General features: G+C 44.0%; 1 protein-coding gene across 2 annotated transcripts; it reads right to left on the minus strand.

Annotated features, from left to right (window-relative positions):
* Positions 1-1,885: 1,885 nt before the first annotated feature.
* On the minus strand, positions 1,886-18,160 carry LOC308457433 (C-type lectin-like). Of its 2 annotated transcripts, XM_080971250.1 has the most exons (9): positions 18,003-18,160; positions 16,714-17,011; positions 14,953-15,104; positions 13,945-14,004; positions 11,406-11,510; positions 10,318-10,403; positions 8,975-9,109; positions 6,663-6,768; positions 1,886-3,567 (listed from the first exon to the last, which is right to left on the minus strand). In XM_080971250.1, exons 1-9 carry the CDS (start codon positions 18,079-18,081, stop codon positions 3,371-3,373), a joined length of 1,218 nt encoding a protein of 405 aa, XP_080827376.1. In that variant the 5' UTR covers positions 18,082-18,160; the 3' UTR covers positions 1,886-3,370. The 2 variants fall into 2 exon arrangements, with proteins under 2 accessions (XP_080827376.1, XP_080827377.1); XM_080971251.1 differs by lacking the exon at positions 16,714-17,011 and having other exon boundaries at positions 18,003-18,117.
* Positions 18,161-22,499: the final 4,339 nt, after the last annotated feature.

Below are 22,499 nucleotides of genomic sequence, written 5' to 3' on the forward strand. Positions count from 1 at the left end.
TGGAACTTCAGAATGGAAGAAGGGAAATTTGAGAGAAACTAAAATGGACAGACGCACCCATCCCTATACAGTTTTAAGACCATGTTCCCTGTTTTCCAGCCCAAGAGTAGAAGCAGGGTGGGAGGCATGCAAGATAGTTTTATCTTGCCTAGCTAAAGACAGCTGGAACTGTGCTGCCCGGTGGTTTCTGGAAAACTGTCAATATCCATTCAACTTCTTCTGCAACAGAGTTCAAGGCTAGCAGCTTCAGCTCCTGAAAATCAACATTATTCAACTGCAGCAATATTGACTCAAGGCCTAAAGATTTAATCTAATCTGGCAGCCTTGGGAACAGCCTGATGGACCTGTTTACAAGTTATGAACAAACTCCAGCTGTGCAAAAGAGAGAGTGTGTTCCCTTTATCAGATGTATGAAGTGAGATTCTTGGTTGGCAGCTTTGTTCAACATGGCCATAAAAGGGGAGGAATGGCAGTTGAATGGCAGTAGGAGACAAGCAATACAATCTCAAAAACCCATTGCCTACAGTAACCTCCTTCAACCAAGCTGACTGGGGCTCCTGGGGTTGTAGTTCAACATCTGGATGACACCCAATAAGGAGAATCTGGTCCACAGCCAAGCTCAGTTGTAGAACCAACCCTTGCCTCACATGTTGGGTAGAATCACCATTTTGCTCATTCTAAATGTGTTTTTGCCACCACAGAATAACATGGCTGGTTTTCTCTCATATATATTCTACCCAGAAACAAATCCCATGGGCCATGCTGTGGTTTCATGCATTATATCTCTGTTACGCTATACTTATACAGAAATCCAGAGGGGTTCTTCCAAACTCCCTCCACCTGGGAAGGTTTTATTGAAGCAACCAGGCATTGTGTATGGGCAAATTGCACACAAAAATATGCACAGTAGGTTAAATTTGAAGGAAAATGTTGATCAATTGTCTTGAGTACTTTTTAAAAAACCACAGAAACTGATGTGAGGGACTAAACTGGACTGGGAAAATAGACTGGAATAAATGCAAAAATGAAAGAAACTGAAATTGACATATGTGTCCCTCTCTACCTGATAGGCAAGCACAATGTGCTGTTTTTCTCTTCATGGACTTTTCTGTTTGCTGTACAATGTTGGTAGCATATGCCTTGTGGGTTTCTCACAACTCATCTGCTAGCACCACTCAAACACTTTCCAATAATAAAGGGAGGTTTTTCTCGCTCTCTGTGGGACAAAGATAAAGGCCCCATGGAAACATGCCATTTTCTTGGCAGGTTTTATTTCCTTCCATCTGCTGCTCTTTGCCCCCAAAGGTACTGAGAGAACACAGTACCACATGGTGTAGTGGTTTGTGTCAGGCTAAGACCTGAGAGACTCTGGCATTAAGTTTACTGGGTGACCTTAGGCCAGGCACTGCCTCTGAGTCTCACAGGGTTGTTGTGGAGCATAAATGAGCAGGGAGAACCACATACACCACCTTGAGCCCCTTGAAGAAAAAGGTGAGGTATAAATGCAGTAAATTAATAAATGCATCAATGTGCACTGTGCTATTATTAGCCTTTTATTATGGTGTGAAGGCACAGGTGACAATCACTTTGAAGTAGCTAAACAGGTCTAGATTTGGTAAATTCCTGGACATGTGACTACCTGAGAACCACAGGGTTCCATGACAGAAGACAGGTGGGACAGGTGAGTATCTTCAACAGGAAGGGCCACAGCACACAGAAGGTCTTGGGTTCAACCCCCAAGATTGTTTGCTGTCTAAATTATTTCTGCTGGGTACACCACCACTTTGTAAAAGTAAGGGTTATGACTGTTTAAATAAATAAAATAGGTAAGAAAAATCAAGGAATACGTTTCCCCGTCTTGTAACAGATGACACACCCAGCCACATTGAGTTGCAAGTTCTACTGTTTATTTGGGATTTCAGCCTATAGATGAGTAGCAGGTGAGTTTAGCAGTCATGGAAGGAGTTGACATCCCTCTGGGTGCAGGTTCTTCTAGACAGCCAGCCAGGGTTCCTCCTTGTTAGCACTCACGAACAGTAATTTGTGGTGTCTTTCTACAAATGTAGGGGCTCTTGGTTTCACAATTGCTGCTGTCCCATGCAATGTAATCTATGCGGAAAGGAAAATAAGGCAGCCGAGATACCAGGGTGATTTGTGGGTTGCAGGATGTATGCTCTCCTTGGGATGCAACCTCCCAGGGTTGTTTATTTTATGAATTACATGTTTATAGCTATCCGTCCACAAACATTCTCTGGACAACATACTGCAAAACAATATTAAACATGCAATATAGGTTATTAAAACTAATAATTAAAATATTAACTGTCTTCTGTCTTATTAGAAAAGTGTTGTTCACCCCACGACCTTTTTGGGCTAGTTCACACATTCATGTGGGATGACCACAGCCTCAATTATTTATTTTCTTTTTAAATAATATATACTGTATATTCCACCTCTGTATGAATTATCCAGGTTCACCTACAATGCACAAGAAACAACACACGCGACAAACAAAAACATATAGGGGTTTTCTGTCTAATAAAATAAAGTCAAGAGAGATAACGGTATGAAATTCACTTGGGAGCAATCCTCCTCAAAGCTTGCCAAGGGGGAAACTGTCTTCAGTGCCCATCTGAAGCAATAGAACATTACTATGCAGGTCTTTTTTCCTATATGGAAAATGCATATGTATGAAACAGCTGTCACAGATCAAAACCATGGTCAGAATTGCTGTATCCATCACCAGAAACACAATGTTTGACCTAGAGGAAGTTCACCAATTCAGGTCCTGAGATTTCAAATGCTAAGCATGAGTGGCTGACTCAGCCCTTTTTTTTCATCTTCACTGAGGGCTCCTCCAGAATGGGGGTTTTGCATGGGTGTGTTCTGCAACATATCACTGATGCATGAGCAGTGCATTTATAGTGGACCATCCATGCATCATTTTGCTTTATTACCGTATTTTTCACTCTATAACACGCCCCCGACCATAACACGCACATAGTTTTTAGAGGAGGAAAATCCGTAGGCATGCCATCCATTTGCATTCCCTCCATAACACGCACAGACATTTCCCCTTACTTTCTTTTTTTTTATAAGATATTTATTAAGGTTTTTTGAAATATTACAGTGAAAATGAAAAAGAAAAATACAAAATAAAAACAGTTAAAAACACACATATTTTCTATTACTTATTTTCCTTTAGCTTGTTTCCCGGACCTCCTCGTACTTCCCTTTTTTGTATTCCACTTCAATTTATTGGTTCAGCAAATCCTTACCATTAGATTTTAACCCATTTATAACCCTTTTTTCATATTCTCTTAGAACATTACAGCTGGAAACCGCTTAATTACTATCCAACATCATTCTATCATTCATTAATTTTACAATATTTCTGTAAATAGTCTTTAAATTTCTTCCAATCTTCTTCCACCGACTCTTCTCCCTGGTCTCGGATTCTGCCAGTCATTTCTGCCAATTCCATATAGTCCATCACCTTCATCTGCCATTCTTCCAAAGTGGGTAGATCTTGTGTCTTCCAATACTTTGCAATGAGTATTCTTGCTGCTGTTGTAGCATACATAAAAAAAGTTCTGTCCTTCTTTGGCACCAATTGGCCGACAATGCCCAGAAGAAAGGCCTCTGGTTTCTTCAAGAAGGTATATTTAAATACCTTTTTCAGTTCATTATATATCATTTCCCAGAAAGCCTTAATCCTTGGGCACGTCCACCAAAGGTGAAAGAATGTACCTTCAGTTTCTTTACATTTCCAGCATTTATTGTCGGGCAAATGATAGATTTTTGCAAGCTTGACTGGGGTCATGTACCACCTATATATCATTTTCATAATATTCTCTCTTAGGGCATTACATGCCGTAAACTTCATACCTGTGGTCCATAACTGTTCCCAGTCAGCAAACATAATATTATGTCCAACATCTTGTGCCCATTTAATCATAGCAGATTTCACCGTTTCATCCTGAGTATTCCATTTCAACAGCAAGTTATACATTCTTGACAAATTCTTAGTTTTGGGTTCTAACAGTTCTGTTTCTAGTTTTGATTTTTCCACCTGGAAGCCAATTTTCTTATCCAAATTATATGCCTCCATTATCTGATAATAATGAAGCCAATCTCTCACTTTGTTTTTTAGTTTCTCGAAACTCTGCAATTTCAATTTGTCTCCTTCTTGTTCCAAAATTTCCCAATATTTCGGCCATTTGGCCTCCATATCGAGCCTTTTCAGAGCTTTTGCTTCCATCGGTGACAACCACCTTGGGGTTTTATTTTCCAATAAATCCTTGTATCTTATCCAAACATTAAACAGTGCTTTCCTGACAATATGATTTTTAAATGCTTTATGTGCTTTGACCTTATCATACCATAAATATGCATGCCATCCAAATACGTTGTTAAAACCTTCTAAATCCAAAATGTCTGTATTTTCAAGAAGTAGCCATTCTTTCAACCAGCAAAAAGCTGCTGATTCATAATAAAGTTTAAAGTCTGGCAGGGCAAATCCACCTCTTTCCTTTGCATCAGTTAATATCTTAAATTTTATTCTGGGCTTCTTGCCCTGCCAGACAAATCTAGAAATATCTCTCTGCCACTTCTTGAAACAGTCCATCTTGTCCACAATTTGCAATGTCTGAAACAAAAACAACATTCTAGGCAATACATTCATTTTTATCACAGCAATACGACCCAACAGTGAAAGCTTCAAATTTGACCAGATTTCTAAATCTTTTTTCACTTCCGTCCAACATTTTTCATAATTATCTTTAAATAAGTTCCCATTTTTGGCTGTCATATTAATCCCCAGGTATTTCACTTTCTTAACCACAGTCAGGCCTGTCTCATTCTGAAACCTCTCTCTTTCAATCGGTGTTAAATTTTTCTCTAAAACCTTAGTTTTTAGCTTGTTCAATTTAAATCCTGCCACTTGACCAAATTCTTGAATTTATTCTAAAACCCTTTTAGTACTAGATTCTGGCTCCTGTAACGTCAATACTAAGTCAGCTGCAAATGCTCTCAATTTGTACTGTTTGGCTCCGACCTGTATACCTTTAACCAACCGGTCCCTTCAGCAGAACCTCCAGGACCGATATCCCCTTACTTTCTAGGAGGAAAAAAGTGAGTGTTATGGTGCAAAAAATACGGTAGTTGTTCTGCAATGCCCCCTGGTGTTGTTGCATCATTGCCATTTGGAGGGGCCACTTTTGCACCACAGGGCAACAAAGGCAAGACAACAATAACCTGGGACATTTGAAGTATACAAAGCTACAGGATTTCAGCAGGAAGCTGCAGGACATGCGCTGATTGCAAACCAAGCAGGATATCTGCCCCAAAACATTTCAGGCACAAAGAGTACTGAAAGCAAGTTTTCGTCAGACTGCCCTGTGCCATCACAAGCAGAAATAACCATGAATGTACTGTCTAGAAAGGCTGTCTGGAAAAGTCGTAAGTATTGCCTGAAGCAACACAGAAACCTGCAAAACTGGCTAAACTGCAGGCTGCAGCAAGAATAAGAAACCACAGACAATGGGCTTATGTGCACTTACCTTTTGAGCTGTGCTTTCCAGGCACAACTCTGTATCCAAGCACTCTTTTCCCTGCCCTGGAGCATACCCCACAAAAACCCGCTCTTTAAAGCTGAAGCACACCAAATGGCAATGGGATTTTCTGCGGAGTGCTGTTTTCTCCAATTCAGCAGTTCAGACACAGAGCTTAAAATGCAGCCCTGTGTCTGGGAAGCGCAGAGGAAAGGTAAGTACGGATAAGCCCAATGTCCGCTCTTCAGCACTACTTCTAAGTTTCGAGAAGAGTTTTACAGTTTTGCAAGCACATGATTACATCCTTAGGAGAAAGGCTAAAAGCAAAGCTGTAGATGTGATATGCAAAATGCAATCCTCTGTGCAACTGAGAATTTTGGGTTTTGATTTAAACTTTTGCATGTTGAGAATTGCCAAATTTCTAGCCTCCTTGGCTGGAGGTGAATGCACAGACATACACAAGTGGCAGCACGGAATATTTAAGGTGACGCAGTGGCAGCATATTAAAAATGTGATTATGACGACCTGTGCTAGCCACCTGGTTGATGTATATGCCACCTTTCCTGGCAGGCAAAAGTCTTTAAGCCCATCAGGATTACCACTGGTTTGAGCTACAAAGCTGGCAGATTTGGGAAGTCAGGCCTCTACTGAACAGTTGCTAAGTGGAGTGGTGGTGGTGTCCTTTATGTCATTTAGGAATCCTAGGAAGCATCTCCAAGCAATTTCACAGTACAATTGCTGTACAGACCAGCAGGTGGTGAACAGCTACCTCATTTACTGAAAGCATTTTCTCTGGAATCCTCTTCCCCCTTTGCTCTTGCTTTAACAACCTAGCAAGCACATGCCTGGAACCCTGGCTGGGGTGAATGTGGCAGAGGGAAGAGGCTGCAACAGAAGAGGAGTGTCTAAGTGTGCCAGCCACTTTTTTGCTACAAACTGCATCCTTCCCGCCTCTGACCCAAGCAGTGCTTTGCAGCTGTTTAGAGGAAACACCCATAAATCTCAGCTCTCAAAGTGTTAGAGCTGGAAGGTACACAAAAGCAGCCGTATTTTGCTCTTCTCCTTCCTGAATCCCTGTGTCCCCATCTGCCAAAGCACCTGCACACTTACTTGTGCCATTGAGCAATAGCGCACAATGTTCATTCTTTCTGTCTGTGTCATCCAGCCAAGCATATAAGTTAAACCTGGTGGAATCAGTCCAATCCCATACGTTATCCTGCAGGTGGAAGGCAAGAAATGCAGTTAGTAAGGGAATCAACCATGTGGAATACTTTGGAGAATGCTCGTGGAATGGCTCAGAAACTTACCAAGGTTGCAGTCCTAGACCAGTCTGCCTGGGAATAAAATTGTGGTTGGGAATCTGTACCCCCCCCCCCAAGATGTTTTTGGACTACATTTCCACCATTTCTGGCTATCAGCCATGTTTTCAGAAGCTTAGGAGTTGTAGTTCAGCAGCATTTGGGAGGTCAAAGATTTCCCACACCTGTGGTATGACTTCATTGAGTTTACGGCTAAGTAGGAGGTCCGCAATGTGATATGCCTTGGTTGGGAGCCAATAAGCAACTTGGTCTTTTTCTTCAGATTCTGGGTAGTTTTGATGCATTGCATTCCCATCCTATCAGCTGATGGGCAGTAGGACTGCACCATGCTCAAGGTTTTCAAACACCACCACCTTCAAATCTCTGCATTTCTGCTTCAAATCTCTGTGACGGTTTGATGGAGAAGCACAGGTGCAGGATTCAACGACCCTTTGTAAACATCTCTGTGTGCTGTGTTTACAAAGGGCTCTTCGAAAGCCCCACAGTTTGCTTTGAAGTCCTGCTCACTGGGGTTCCCAGGGGAAGCGTCACCTGACATCACTATGAGGTGAGGTGATTGGCAGGTTGCCCACCTGCCATCTTTGTCCTGAGAGGAGTGGGGAAGATAAAGATCTGACCCCCTCCAGCCAGAAACGTTCCCTCTGCCCCGCCCCACTCTGCTGTAAAGGGCAGATATGTTTTGGAGACCTGTGCTCTTCATTTTCCATAGGGGTTGCCAACACAACACCAGCAGGCACCAGTGTTTCCACCAGAAGTGTGAGAGCCAAAGGATAATTTATATATTGGCCCAAGAGGTGTGAATTTGATCAGTTCACTAAAAATGTAGATCAAACCAAATTCTCCTCCCTGCTGACCTATGAAGTTCATTCAGTGATAAGAAATTTATGGCATATACAGTGGTACCTCAGGTTACATGCGCTTCAGGTTACATACGCTTCAGGTACAGACTCCGCTAACCCAGAAATATTACCTCGGGTTAATAACTTTGCTTCAGGATGAGAACAGAAATCGTGCTCCGGCAGGGCAGCAGCAGCGGGAGGCCCCATTAGCTAAAGTGGTGCTTCAGGTTAAGAATGGACCGCCGGAACGAATTAAGTATTTAACCCGAGGTACCACTGTACTGTTGTACTCCAACACTCATCATCCCGAGCACTGGACATGCTGGCTGGGGTTAATGGCTGCCATGGACTGGTTGGATGCAGAGGAGGAATAAGGGGAACCAGCTGCGGAACCTCCAAGGGAGAAGGCTCATAGACAGGGTGGTGGGACAATGATGAGTGGTCAGAGTGAGGAGGAGGAGGAGGTGTCAGAAGCTGAAGAGGTAACAGGGTTTAGTGATCAGGGAGAGTTTGTGGCAGAGAGAAGTACAGAAGCTGCAGCAGAAACAGAAGCAGGAGAGGAGTGAGGCCAAGAGGCAGAGATGAGTCAGGCTGGTGAAGAAGCATGGGTGTCTCCCATGTCTGCAAAGGCAGACACCCAGCCGCAGTCTCAGATTGCTTGGGGAAAACCTGGGAGAGGAGGAGGGTTGGGCAGCTGTGGGAAGCATCCATTCTTCGCAACTGCCTCATAACGACAAGTTGTACTGAATAAGAGTTGTAGTGGTCATTAGGCCTGGCACTCCTGAGCAGATCCCACTTCTTCAAAAAAAGAGTTAAGTTCACTTAGTCTGTGTGATTTATTGCTGGCTCGCTCCCAACAACGGGTGTCAAAGCCCAGCAACACCCGGAAGGCCACAGATTCCCCTTCCCTGGGTTAGATGGCGACTGGCTGGCTCAACATTAGAACCCGGGCCTTCCTGCACCCAGTTTGACACTCTCACTTCCACATTACAGCTAGTCCAATACAGTATGTGTTTCTCCCCAACCTTGAGAGAGAAAGTTCTTACAGATAAGGAATTATTGGAGAAGGCTTTCTAGGTCAGAGAGTGGCATTTCCTGACAGATTGTGTTGATATTTGCCATCATGGAGATCTCCAATGCATCAGTTCCACTTTTGAATTACTTGATCTTGTTTTTGATTTCCAAAATCCAGAGAGAAATTCAGAAGAGAAGAGTGTTGGAAACATCCCAAGACGTTAAGCACCAGGGAGCTTGCTGCACTCACCTTTTGAGGATCGTGGAGACCTATCCAAACATCTTTGTTGTCACTGAAGCCGGCAACAAATTTCGCAATTGCACAGACTTCTTCCTTGCTATGGAAGGAGACTAGGTCGGCATGATGTTCCTTTTGGCATTTCTCCTACACAAGGACACAAAGAATGCCATTCACTCTATGGGTTGCACCAGCTTCTAGACACAGTCCCCAGCTGCTAGCTTTGACTTTCTTTTTTAATCAAATCATCCTCTACCAAAACTGAACAAAGGTTTGCTTGCTGCAACAGCTAGAGCTCAGCTATCAACAGAGTCAGGTTTAGCTTCTTTTTTCTTTCTTTCTTTTTATCAATTAAGTTGCCCCCGGTTGCAGTTTAGCCTTTGCAGGATAAGCCTTCCAGCCCTATGCAAACACTAGTGCCAAGTGCTCATAATTTAATACCAGTTTTGCCCTTGTTCCATTTTTCATCTTTTTTTTACATTAAAACAATAATGCAGAAGAATGAAAGAGAAACAGATAAATGCTACGAAGGCTGAAAAGTCATGATTTTGTGCCTGGCAAAAACTTTCCTCTATAACCAGTCCTTGGGCCTTCAACTCTCTGTAGCCTTTTAGAAGTGGACGGGATATTTTTCATGTATTTCTTTTTCCTCTTGGTTCTAATGTATCTATGTGGTGTTTTTTGATCTGGCTGGTTTGTTGGTTGGTTGTAAGTCACTTTGGGTTGCCCTGGGCAAGATAAAGCAACTAACAAATGTAATAAATAATAATGATAATTGTTCTTTATTATATTCATTACTATTTCTTCTGCCTTAAAATTACTGGATTAATATTGTGCATTAGGGATCTACTCTTTGGCAATACTACCCTTTTGCTTTGAGTAAATAAACTGATAATCCAGTGTAGAGTAGGTTCACTCCTGACGCCCCACAACCCTGATACCAACCTCTGAAGTTCTGCACTCTCCCCACAGATTGTTGTGCCTTCTTATCTGAAACTCGTTGAGGAAAGGACTGACCTGAGGCACAGCAACCTTCTTTAAGGAGGTCTCCTTTCCACCCGCTCCCAGAACTCACGCAAGACCATGCAATGCGAGCAAGTGAGGTCTTGTGGGATTTGGGGGCCAACACCGCCTTCCCGCATTGTGTGGAGCCAGCCATGCTGTGCCACAAAGTGATTCCTGTCACACAGGGAGTGCGCCAAACCATGAGCTCCATCAATGGCCACCGGCCTCAGTATAGCCAGGCCCAACTCCATCCTTCCAGCGCCTTCCTGTCCAGTCTCTATTTTCACAGAGAGGAAAGGGATGTTGACTCCTCATATGCACAGCTAATACAATGATAAACCATCTCTTACCCTAGCCTGTGCAAAGGTCACAGGTTCCTTGAAGTAGCCATAACAGTTTCCTTCACGCTTCAACCAGTTCTCTGGGCAAGTGAATCCTGCAAGGAGCGGCAGAGTTATTAGATAATATTGCAGTGTCCATTGACCACAAACAATAAAAATCTGATTGACTGGCTAAGAGAGACTCCTAGAGCTGTAGCGCAGGTTATTATTCTCTTACTGTGGGAATAGGCTTGAACACACATGCACTCCTCTCTCCTTTTATCGCATTACTATATAAAAAAAATGTTTTCCAAAGGAGAGGGGGAGATTTAGTCACACTCAGGAACATGACTCAATATTTTCCCATTTTAATGGTGTGTTAGAGGACCAGGATGGCTTAGGATGTTTCGGATCCACATTGCTTACCAGAATGCCCCCTTCCCAGCCCTTCTGAAGCCGTAGAGCCAGTGCCAGTAAGGCCAGCGCTTTGAAAGAGCCAGTGGCAGAGAGAGTAAGGGAGGTTTTGGCATCAGATCTACCACTCTGATGTTAGAGCTCTGTTTCACATTTCAGAAGGGAAGATCCCATCTATCCTTTCCCCTTGGGACACCTTCCCAGTGGCCATTTAGGCAGGAATGGCTGGTTGGTCCTTTGCCCCCATCAAGAGCTCATGGCTGAGGTTTCCTGTGATGCCCTGGAAGGCTCCCTTCCTCCCCTCCACCCCCAACTGCTTTTGGAAGTAAAATACACTTCAGCTAGTCAGGGGAGAGCAGAGAAACACTCTGCGGTAGTTCAGATTTGGAGAGTGCTGTGAATTGGTACGTACCTGTGGGCTGATGAGCCTCTGAAAGAGAGCCAATTTGGTAGAGTGATTAGAGTATCAGAGTAGGACCTGGCAGACCAGAGTTCAAAACCCCACTCAGCATGAAGCTGACTGGGTGACCTTGAGCCAGACACTGCGTCTCAGCCTTACCTCCCTCACAGGATTAAATGAGGAGAACCACGTATACAGGTGGGTGTAAATGCAATAAATAAATAAATGGAATCTTGCTGTTGGTGGAATCACTGAAAAGGAGAGAAGAAAAGGGGAAAATTGATGCCCAAGCTCAGAAACATACCTTCTTGGAAAGTTCGCATTGGCAGAGGAGTCATAAGCAGCAGGCAGAGATAAAATGCCACAGATACGGAGGTTCTTCTTAAAAGCATGGTGTCCTCCTCAATGGCTTTGTAATGAAAATTCAGAAGAGAAATCGTTGGGGAAACACTCTCCTCTTGATATCCCGCCTTTCACTCCCTTTAAGGAGTCTCAAAGCGGCTAACATTCTCCTTTCCCTTCCTCCCCCACAACAAACACTCTGTGAGGTGAGCGGGGCTGAGAGACTTCAAAGAAGTGTGACTGGCCCAAAGTCACCCAGCAGCTGCTCCTCCACATGGGGTTTTCTAACAATCAGTGATTTGGTTCGCCCACATCGCATGAGCAACACGTTCCTTTGCTGTGCACATCAAATCCACAACAGAGGCCATCTACTCACCCACATGGAGCCATGGGTGTGCGAGAACTTGCACTTCACAGAGTGAGAGGAACTTGTATCTCCCCGGGATTGTAATGGTCACATACTGGCCCTGCATCCCTGCACAGGTGAAGGCCATGGTTTCCCCACGCCCCATGCTGTTGATTGTAGCGCACCTGCAAAGCAACTAGAGCATTAATCAATGGCATGACCCCAGCAGAGATATGGCACATGGAAGTATGGGAGCCCCACCAATATTTAGGCCAAAAGGATCAATGATATCAGCAAGAGACACAGAACATTTTGCTCAATCATTTCTTTGCAGTTAAACTTCCTAAGAGGAGCCTTGCTGGACCAGATCAAAGGGCTATCTACTTCAGCATCCTGTTCTCACAATGGCCAACCAGTTGCCTATGGAAAGCCACAATACAAGCAGAACATGAGTGTAGCAGCACTCCCCTGACCATACTCCCCAACATACTGTCTCTGATGCTGGTTGCAATATACAGCCTTCATTGCTAGTAGCAATTGATGGCCATATCCTCCATTAATTGATTGAATCCCCTTTCAAAGTCATCTGCGACAGTGGTCATCACTACATATTGTGATCGAGATGCCATAGCTCAGCTATGCAGAAGTGTAGACAATTCTACAGCACGTTCTGCAGCAATGTGGTACCTCCCAGCTGTCATTGGACTATAACTTCTATAGTCTTGATTGCCAATGATGCTTGCCAGGGCTAATGGGAGTTGGAGTCCGTAGTATCTGGAGGGGACCATGCTGGATGCCCTTGCTCTTGAATACTAACTCTGTTAATACAACAGGTCTATCTTACTCTGTATGTCATTCATACACATATTATTCATACACACCAAGAAACCATATTCAACACTTGCCTATAGCTGCATTATGCAGGGAGAGACTAGCAGTGATGAGGAAGCTGATGCTTGGGGATGTTTGGATTCCTAGAATCATAGCTGGAAGGGACCTCAAGTCAACCCCCTGCAATGCAGGAATATCAACTCAAGCATCCCTGACAGATGGCCATCCACCTTTGCTTAAAAACCTCCGAGGAAGGAGAGTCCACAAGCTCTTAGTTTGTGCACCATCTAGATGATGTGTTCACCATTACTAGACTTCTCACCGAAAACCCCCTAGGAAGCTTCCATGCAATGACAGCATCCTCCAGAATATCTTTTGGAAACTACCAATTTCATGGATTACAGTCAACAGGATCAGTCCTCATGATGAGTGAGGCTGAACAATTTATTTTATTACTGATCATATGTCTATCCTGCTTTCCAGCCACAGTCGGCTCTCAAAGTGGCTTACAATTAAAATCTTTACTAAGGTATGATATAATTTGGGATATTGTGTATGTATGGGACACAATTTGTCTTCTTTGGGTCCTGGCAGTTGGCAACATAGTCCAAGCTTCCAGGCTCGTCCCTCCAAAGGGAGAGAAGAGGAGATACAGATCGACTCCAAGAGTGGCTGATGCAATAGATGTTAAAACCAAGAAGCAGCCTCTCCATTTATTTAACTGAGAGGGTTAGGATGTTCATGTTTTAGTAGTACATTTTTTTCAGATTGAGTCCTGCCAACATCACCATTTCTTTATTGGCAATTGTGATTTTTTTAAAAAAAAATTAATGCTTATTTCGTTTCTTTTTTATGTAAGCTGTCTGCACTTAAATCACTGAGCAATGGTGATGAGAATATACAAAATGGATCTGCAGTAAATATATGAATGAATTATAAGTGCTAATCTTATTATTAAAGTTGGGGGCCCATCAATCAGTGGGTAAGCAAATGCCTTGAATTCTCAAGTCCTAAATTCACCAGCATCTCCAGCTGAAGTGGGGATGGGGCATCTATGGCCCTCCAGATTGGTTAGACTCCAACTCCTATCAACACAAACCACTGTCCAATGGCCAAGGATGGATGAGCTCAGCACCATCTGGAAAGCCACAGCTTCCCTTGAGTTAACGGATATCAGGAAGTAGCGCTGAGTGACTTTAAAGAACTCACATTGCAGAAATTGCTTAAAAGTGGCTAATTCATGCCCAAACTGGCACCCACATTTACAAGACTACACCACCAGCAACATTCCTTCCCAACTAGCAGTATGCAATGGTCTACTTACCAGAAGTGTTAACTTGTTCTCCTGGTGTGAGTGGTTTGTTCTTCTCTGGCTCATGGTCAGCTGCCAAAGAAATTTATAATAAAAAGAAATAAAAGTCTTAGCTGAGCTTTATCTGCTGATGTAATTCATTCAGCACAGTCGAAGTGTAGAAGTAAATTCTTACCACATGGGTGTTTACCCAACCCTGCAGAGCAGATTTGAAGAAGGTGTGGGTCACAGGGGAGGAGAGGGGGGAAAGTTTTAGAAAATATTGTGCTGGGTTTGGAATGGATTATAATGATGTAACTGTCATGGCTTCCTCCATAGAATTGTGGGGGAAATTACTTTAATGAAAGATTCCCTCATATAACGCTACAGTTCCCAGGGATCTCTGGCATGGCAGAATCATAGCACTGGGAGGAACCTCAAAGTTAATCTGCTTCAACACCTCAGTGAAGAAAATCTGCTACTACAACATCCAGAATGACCATTAATGAATAAGTCAGCATTATAGACATTGTGTTTCTCCTGTATATTAGGCTGGGTACAGACCATCCATTTAAAGGACATACCTTCCTGTAAAGAATCTTGGGAACTGTAATTTACCTCTCACAGAGCTACAGTTCCCAGCACCCTTTTACAGTGGTGCCTCGCAAGATGAAATTAATCCGTTCCGCGAGTCTCTTCGTCTTGCGGTTTTTTCGTCTTGCGAAGCACGGCTATTAGCGGCTTAGCGGCTTAGCGGCTATTAACGGCTTAGCGGCTTTAAGAAAAAGGAAACAAACTCGCAAGAACTCACAAGACGTTTCGTCTTGCGGAACGACTCAAAAAATGCAAAACCCTTTCGTCTTGCGCGTTTTTCGTCTTGCAAGGCATTTGTCTTGCGAGGTACCACTGTATAAAGTACAGATCCCAGGAATTTTGGGGGGTGGGGGGGAAGCATGCAGTTAAATGTGCTTTAAGTACATGGGATGTGTGCAGCCTCAGTCTCTTTGCACATAAACAGATACCAATATCTTTCCTACTTACCACTGGAATCTATCTTCTGACCAAACACCTGGACTTCACAAAGCGTGAGGTATCCGCCCCTTGGTAGGGTAATTGTAACAAACTGCCCTTTTGACACTTCGCAGTAAAAACTGCGTGTTTCCCCAGCATCCAAAGAATTTATTGTAGCACATCTAGAAAAGAAAAGAAAACATCAAGAAACAGTACTAAACAATAATTGAAGAACTTTATCAGAAAGGTGACATCACATGAAAATTTCAGGAAAGAGAGCAAATATTTGCTATGTTTGGGGAACTCAAATAGCTAGGGAACTGTCTGAAACTTTGTTCTCCCTGTGCCATAATCCTGTAAAGCAGGGATGCCACAGGATGTTGCAAAAACAGAAGTGGAAATGGCCAATGTTCACAAATTCACTCCATGTGCGGAACAGAAATTGATCCAGTGAATACGATCAGCGTTTGCTGTTTTGGCTTCTTTCAGTCCACAGACAATATTTGATTACATTACACCCCCCAATTTGCACTGCATTTTCTTTACATTTAAATGAGTGGGGTGGCATCATAGGACATTGTAACTTATATAATTTATGTACGGAATTACATAAATTATGTAATTTTGCCACAGCGGACAGCAAAACAAAATAATGTAGCTTTTGGCAGACAGTGAACTGCAGTGGAATGGAAACAGTCCTGGATATGATGAAAACAGGGCAGAACAGATAATTGTACCTCATGACATCTCAGTGTGTAAGACAGAATGACCGCTCCCCGCTTAAAACGGGGGGCGCCCTTTGCGTGGACGCGCGCAGCCCCTAGATCTGGAGCGGCTCCAACAGCATAGGCTTGGTTTGCCTTCCCTCAGGTGGGATACCTGGAGGTCTCCGCCTACCTCAGTCAGTTGTCCAATCCCACCTGGGGGAAGCGTTGCCTAGGAGACCAGGCCAGGTAGGGGAGGGATTACCTGCCCACACAATAGAGGGAGGATCTTACCTGGGAATCCTCACTTGGCTCCAGAGCTTCTTCCACCCTACCCACCCTCAGTTAATGTCTTATTTGCAGGTTAACTTTTCTTCACAGGTTTTGCAGGTTAACTTTTCTTCGCAGGTATGCGGGCGCTGCTACGTTAAGGTCGCTGTTAAAGGGCCGGAAAGGAATTTCCCTGCATTGGCAGGTTTCGCCTTTCCCGTAGCAAAACGTCACAATTTTGGCGGTATCAGGCCTTGGGCGGAATCCTTTAGTCCATCTTCCTCTTTGCGGCAGCGATACCAGGGTTCCCCGTTAAAGGGGTTTCTGAAGGGAGGCTCTGACCGTACGCTGAAAGGTCATCATTGCTCTCCCCTGCGGCGGCGGCGGTGTAACGGGGGTGGCTATCTCTGCTTGAACATATGTTCTCCAGAGCCGGCCCATCCCCCCCACACACACTGGATAACCCTGATGCTCCCTAGGTCCCCGGCTGGGGACTGGGGAGGGAGAACGCCCAATGCCTGAGCCAAGGTCTACCCACATTTGAAATTTAATAAAGTTGTGGCCAATTTAATCCCATAGCACGTTGTCATGAGTCGTTATTCCACATGACGGGGGGACCGCGCGGGATCTGGGGACTCCGCCTGTCCACGCAATAAGGAACCTGTGGCCCTCCAAATAATTGTTGAATTCCCTACTCGCAACAACCCTAACCAACATGGACAATGGCTAAGGATGATGAGAGTGCTACTACAGTAACACCTGGAGGACCGCAGCTTCCCCTTCCCTGACTAGAAAGTATCCGATCCGTATACAGTACCTAGGATTTGTGGTGCCTCCTCTCTCTGTGGAGTCCCCAACTCGGATTTCAGCCCCATTAAGACGGTGAGCACAACAGTCTTCCCGATTGGTGATGCTTACATGGACTACTTGATACTGCGCCTGCAAGTCTACCGTCCACCATGGATTGCATTCATAATCTGTGTGGGTGCAGGATCCCTCTGTAATACACCTACTAAATACACCTACTAAAGACCCATCAATGGCATTCATAGCTCCTCCTTGCGGGTTGTAGGTGCTGGATTGTAAAGCTTCTCCTGTGAGGGCCACATTGGAGATTGAAAGAGAGGGGGGGGAGTTTCCATTTTATTGCCAGAGGTGTGGATTAGCTCTCGTTCCTTAGTATGAAACCTTACAGTGCACTTTAGTGGCACTAAAATCCCCACCGAAAAGAAAGGAACAAATTAGTTACGACTAATTCAAGTTCCATTGTCAATTAAACTAACCCTTGAGCAGACATAGTTAGAATTGCCCTGAGAGTCCTATCAAATTCAATGCAGTTTACTCTGAGGTAAATAAGTTAGGAGTGCTTCCATTAGTGCCTATAATTATGAATTGTCACTGAAAGGTTAGCTGTGGTCCATACTCAAAAGAGCCCCAGGGGGCAGAAGCTGGTGGGAAACAGTAGTTTCGAATGAAGAGGGCACATGGAGTACTTCAGGAATTTATCTTCACTCGGATTAACTACTGTTAAGAAATATTTCTTAACATAAACAGGGACCCTGATCTAAAGGCAGGCAGTCACATAGGAAGCCCTATTGAAATAAACAGGATAGCAATGAACTTGTCCTTTTCATTTCCAGCAGGAAGTAAGACAGCCTTCTCTGGGTTGGTTGGTTGGTTGGTTGGTTGGTTGGTTGGTTGTTTTTTAAGATTTTATTTTAAATTATTCAATAAAACAGTAAAATGAGAACTACCGAGAATACAAATCAAGTAAGCAGAATACGGAGCCCTCTCTTAAAAGTAATTCTTAGCCCTAACCCCCCACAGAGGACCGTAGTTCCTCCCAGCTCTCACCAGAAATCCTTCATTTCTCCTCCCAGCCTCTCACCTGGGAGACCGACATTTTCCTGTCTCTCACCCAGGCGTCTACCATTTACCACCCCCATGAGACTACAGTCACTGGACATTAATAAAGGCCCAGTTATCGCACTCAAAAGAAAGAACAAAAAGAAGAGAAACAGAAAAAGGAAAGCAAGGGACAATACAAAGAAAGACCAGTGAAGAAAAATAGGGGGAAGGAAAGACACCCAGTTCTTGGTAACACACCCTCCAACGCAGGTCGGGAAGGCAGGATGGTCAAAAGCAGCAGCGAAAGGCAGTATTTCATAGTCCTTCTTGGAACCATTGTGTCCTCTTTTTTGCAGGATCTGTAAAAAGAGGCTGGCCAGGCTCAGGAGAGAACACTTCCCAAGAGAAGTGCTCTTGATTTGAGTGCCCCAAACAGAATTGGAACGAGGTTACTGAACTCTGGTGGATGCTGCTCTCCTCCAATCAGTGAACTGTTCAAAATCACAACCATTCAAAGGTACATTTCAAAGGTTCATTTTGTGGCTAGAAGAAATATTTGACCTGCTGCCAGTTACAACAAAATAGGGTTGACAAAGGCCAGAGTCTGAGGTAAAGGTAAAGTAAAGGTAACCCTTCTTAGGTCCAGTCATGGACACCTCGGGGGTTGCACGCTCATCTCACTCTATAGGCCGAGGGAGCCGGTGTTTGTTCACAGACAGCTTCCAGGTCATGTGGCCAGCATGACTAAGCTGCTTCTGGTGAAACCAGAGCAGCGCACGGATACGCTGTATACCCTCCCGCTGGAGCTGTACCTATTTATCTATTTGCACTTTGACGTGATTTCGAACTGCTAAGTTGGCAGGAGCAAGGACTGAACAACGGGAGCTCACCTCATCACAGGGATTCGAACCGCTGACCTTCTGATTGGCAAGCCCTAGGCTCTGTGGTGTAGACCACAGCGCCACCCGCATCCCCAGAGCCTGAGGTAAATGAGGCAAAAGATCAGAAACAGTACATGAAATATGGTCTGAAATGAAAATAAATAGGAGGCCTGTTCTTTCTTTCAGAACAAAGTTACAGCAACAATTTTACTCGCATCCGCTTGATGTGCAGTCATGCACACGTTCATCACTGCTGACCTGGAGGTGGCCCGAAAATGGGGAGGAATGGGGTCAGGGCAGGACAGGCTTATGTGCGCGGGGGTCAGGAATGGAACCCCTGCACAAAATGGTCCCACCTGCATAACAAGATTACTGAAACTACATGCAGCCACCAATAGCAAAAATAACAAAGGAGCTTCACGGTTTCACCTTGGTCCTAGAAACCCCCCTCCCATGATGTTTCTCAGTGTCCCTCTCCTGCAGCAGCTTCTTATAAGGCTTCCAAAGACAAGGGGTACGATAGCAGGGAAATGTGCTAACTGAATACCGATGTGCTAACTGAAACACAGTCATCCTTCAGATTTGCACTTCTCCCCGGGTCCTTCACAAGCAATCTCAGACTCCTTCGTCTAGCCTCTCATTGCTCCACCCTCTTCATTCCTCATGGTGTTCTGTGAGACCAGGGGAAGGGGAGCTGGTCGAAGCAGGAGTGAGAGAGTCCCTGGACTCTTCAGCAGCCAGCCTCATCTCTGCCTCTTGGCCCGATCCTCTCCAGCCTCTTCTTCTGCCTCTGAATCGGGACTGCTCTGTTTCTCAGCCTCTTCCTGCTCACTAAACCCTGATACCTCTTCAGTTTCCATCAACTCCTCCTCCCAGTCTGCTCTCTCTTCTCCCCCCCACCACTCATCATTGTCCCACCCCCAACCCCCTGGCTCTCAGTCTGGGGGATCCCTTGGGGGTTCCCTAGCTGGTGCCTCTCACCACTCCTCTGTATCCAGCCAACCCATGACACTGCCTGGGTCTCCCAGACACACTCCCAGAGCAGCACGGGGGGAAAAAGAAATATCTTGTTATTGCTGCTAGTCTGACGCTGGATGGAGGAGGAAGCTAGCTAGATGCATGTTTAAGTGCAGTCCTCCATGTCCACAGTATTTCATCCACTGCCCAAGCGTACTGCCTTTACAGTGGAAAACGCAACTGGCTGGCTTGAGTATGACTTACTTGATACTGGTATGATTCCTTGACTTTGCAGTGTCCACCCCACCCCAATGCAGTTTTTCATGTCAGCCACACAGCCACTACTGGCCTGCATGACATCACTGGGCTACTATTGATTCATATGCAACAACCATAAAACAAAAGTGTAAAATATAAAACAAATCAGCAAATGCAGCCCTAAAATCATTGCCTCACCTGACAGCTAAGTTAAATTCCTGTAGGTTGTTGCTTTTTCTTTATTGAGGTTGATAAAATTGTGGGGTGTGTTTCCCCCCCGAATGTGTTTATTTTGCTGAGAGTTCTGAAACAGCAAACATTTGTTGCTTCTTGTTGTATATTTGTATCTTGCTATTCAGCTCAGAAGCGCAAGGTTGTGTGTCTTGTCCTCCCCTCTTTTTATCTTTGCAACAGCCCTGTGAGGCAGACTAGGCTAAGTAAATAAATGTACATAAGCATATATGTATGGATTGATTGATTGATTGATTGGGTGGATGCAGGGCCCCCAGTCCAGTGTTGGCATCACTGGAACTTCAGAATGGAAGAAGGGAAATTTGAGAGAAACTAAAATGGACAGACGCACCCATCCCTATACAGTTTTAAGACCATGTTCCCTGTTTTCCAGCCCAAGAGTAGAAGCAGGGTGGGAGGCATGCAAGATAGTTTTATCTTGCCTAGCTAAAGACAGCTGGGACTCTGCTGCCCGGTGGTTTCTGGAAAACTGTCAATATCCATTCAACTTCTTCTGCAACAGAGTTCAAGGCTAGCAGCTTCAGCTCCTGAAAATCAACATTATTCAACTGCAGCAATATTGACTCAAGGCCTAAAGATTTAATCTAATCTGGCAGCCTTGGGAACAGCCTGATGGACCTGTTTACAAGTTATGAACAAACTCCAGCTGTGCAAAAGAGAGAGTGTGTTCCCTTTATCAGATGTATGAAGTGAGATTCTTGGTTGGCAGCTTTGTTCAACATGGCCATAAAAGGGGAGGAATGGCACCCCCTATTGTAAACCTTCTAAGACAAGGACGGGGAAACCAAGGTCCAAAAAGATTTGTATTGCTGATAAAAACTAAGAATTCCACGATGGGAAATTATAAGAACTGTGCTGGAGGACGAATTGAGGGAGAAGAAACGTAACCCCCCCCCCTGGAAACCGGGGTGATTGAAGAGAGAGCCTGGTGAAAAGAGTCGGAGATTTTGACAGCTGTCAAAGTAGCTGTCAAAGTCGGAAAGCAGAGAGGATTTTATTATGAGAACTTTGCTGGTTAAATTTGTTACAATTTGCTACAACTTTTTAAAACTTGGATACAAAATGGCGAAAACATGGATAACAATCGGACTTTTGGACTAGAGAAAACAAAGTTACAACAATCCCCCTAGAGGAGTTTCGGGACATTACAAAGATGGTCGTAAGTGGAAAAATACCATTGGAATTTTATAGAACTGGTTATCTTCTGGGAAAGCTGCAAAACGGAAATAATATTTTGTCTACAGGGTGTACAGCTAAAGGAGACAATAGAATTTTCTATTGAAGAAAGGAAGGGACTGAACGCAAGTTTTTGTTCCTGAATAACAATAATCCCTGCAGACTTACTAAGCTTCTGAATTAGAACGTTTCAGCAGCGGAACAAGAGGAAACTGGACTACAATTTGGAAAGAACAATGGGGGGAGCTTTATTAAAGATCTGAAGCTAAGTGTTTTAAAAAAATAATTATGAAAAGAAAAAAACAAAAAAAAAACCCAGCAAGGAGTTGGGGGAAAATAGGCGATTTATGGATTGTAAGAATTCCAGGCGGATAACATGGTTTGGTGGTCAGGGGGAAATTAAACCGGGGACAGAGGGGGAGAACTAAAATCCAAAGGCTTGTCAATTTCTTTTTTTGAACTGCTTTTGTTTCATCTATTATATCTTTTATTTCTTATTTCTGATATTTCTATTATGTGGGGTGTCTTTATTATTAAAAAAAAAAGGGAAATTGTGGAATAAAAATGGGGTGGGCCCTGGGAAAGAAATTTTTGGCTTTTTATTAAGGGTATTGATGAGGAGTGTAGAAATTTTAAATTCGAACAATGGTCTAAACAAATTAAGTTTTTAATCAGAATTGAGAGCTTGTGGAGCCAACAATATGAAACAGGAATATGATAGGGGTGGGGGAAGGGGGGAGTCCCAGAAAGTGAATATATGAAAATAAGGTTCTGAATGTATTTTAACTTTTTACTTTCTGTATTTTTGAAAATTTTAATAAACATTATTTAAAAAAAAAAGGGGGAGGAATGGCAGTTGAATGGCAGTAGGAGACAAGCAATACAATCTCAAAAACCCATTGCCTACAGTAACCTCCTTCAACCAAGCTGACTGGGGCTCCTGGGGTTGTAGTTCAACATCTGGATGACACCCAATAAGGAGAATCTGGTCCACAGCCAAGCTCAGTTGTAGAACCAACCCTTGCCTCACTTGTTGGGTAGAATCACCATTTTGCTCATTCTAAATGTGTTTTTGCCACCACAGAATAACATGGCTGGTTTTCTCTCATATATATTCTACCCAGAAACAAATCCCATGGGCCATGCTGTGGTTTCATGCAATATATCTCTGTTACGCTATATTTATACAGAAATCCAGAGGGGTTCTTCCAAACTCCCTCCACCTGGGAAG

This window comes from Podarcis pityusensis, assembly GCF_964106645.2.
Source record: "Podarcis pityusensis genome assembly, chromosome: 10".
Classification (NCBI taxonomy): Eukaryota; Metazoa; Chordata; class Lepidosauria; order Squamata; family Lacertidae; genus Podarcis; species Podarcis pityusensis.

Coding starts and splice junctions, on each gene's coding strand:
- LOC308457433 (XM_080971250.1), bottom strand. CDS start 18,081: ATGGTTCCAAGAAGGACTATGAAATACTGCCTTTCGCTGCTGCTTTTG. Junction 17,012..18,002: donor TTCCCGACCTGCGTTGGAGG/GTGTGTTACCAA, acceptor CCTCTCTTTCAA/TCTCCAATGTGGCCCTCACA. Junction 9,110..10,317: donor TGACCTTTGCACAGGCTAGG/GTAAGAGATGGT, acceptor GTCCTTGTGTAG/GAGAAATGCCAAAAGGAACA.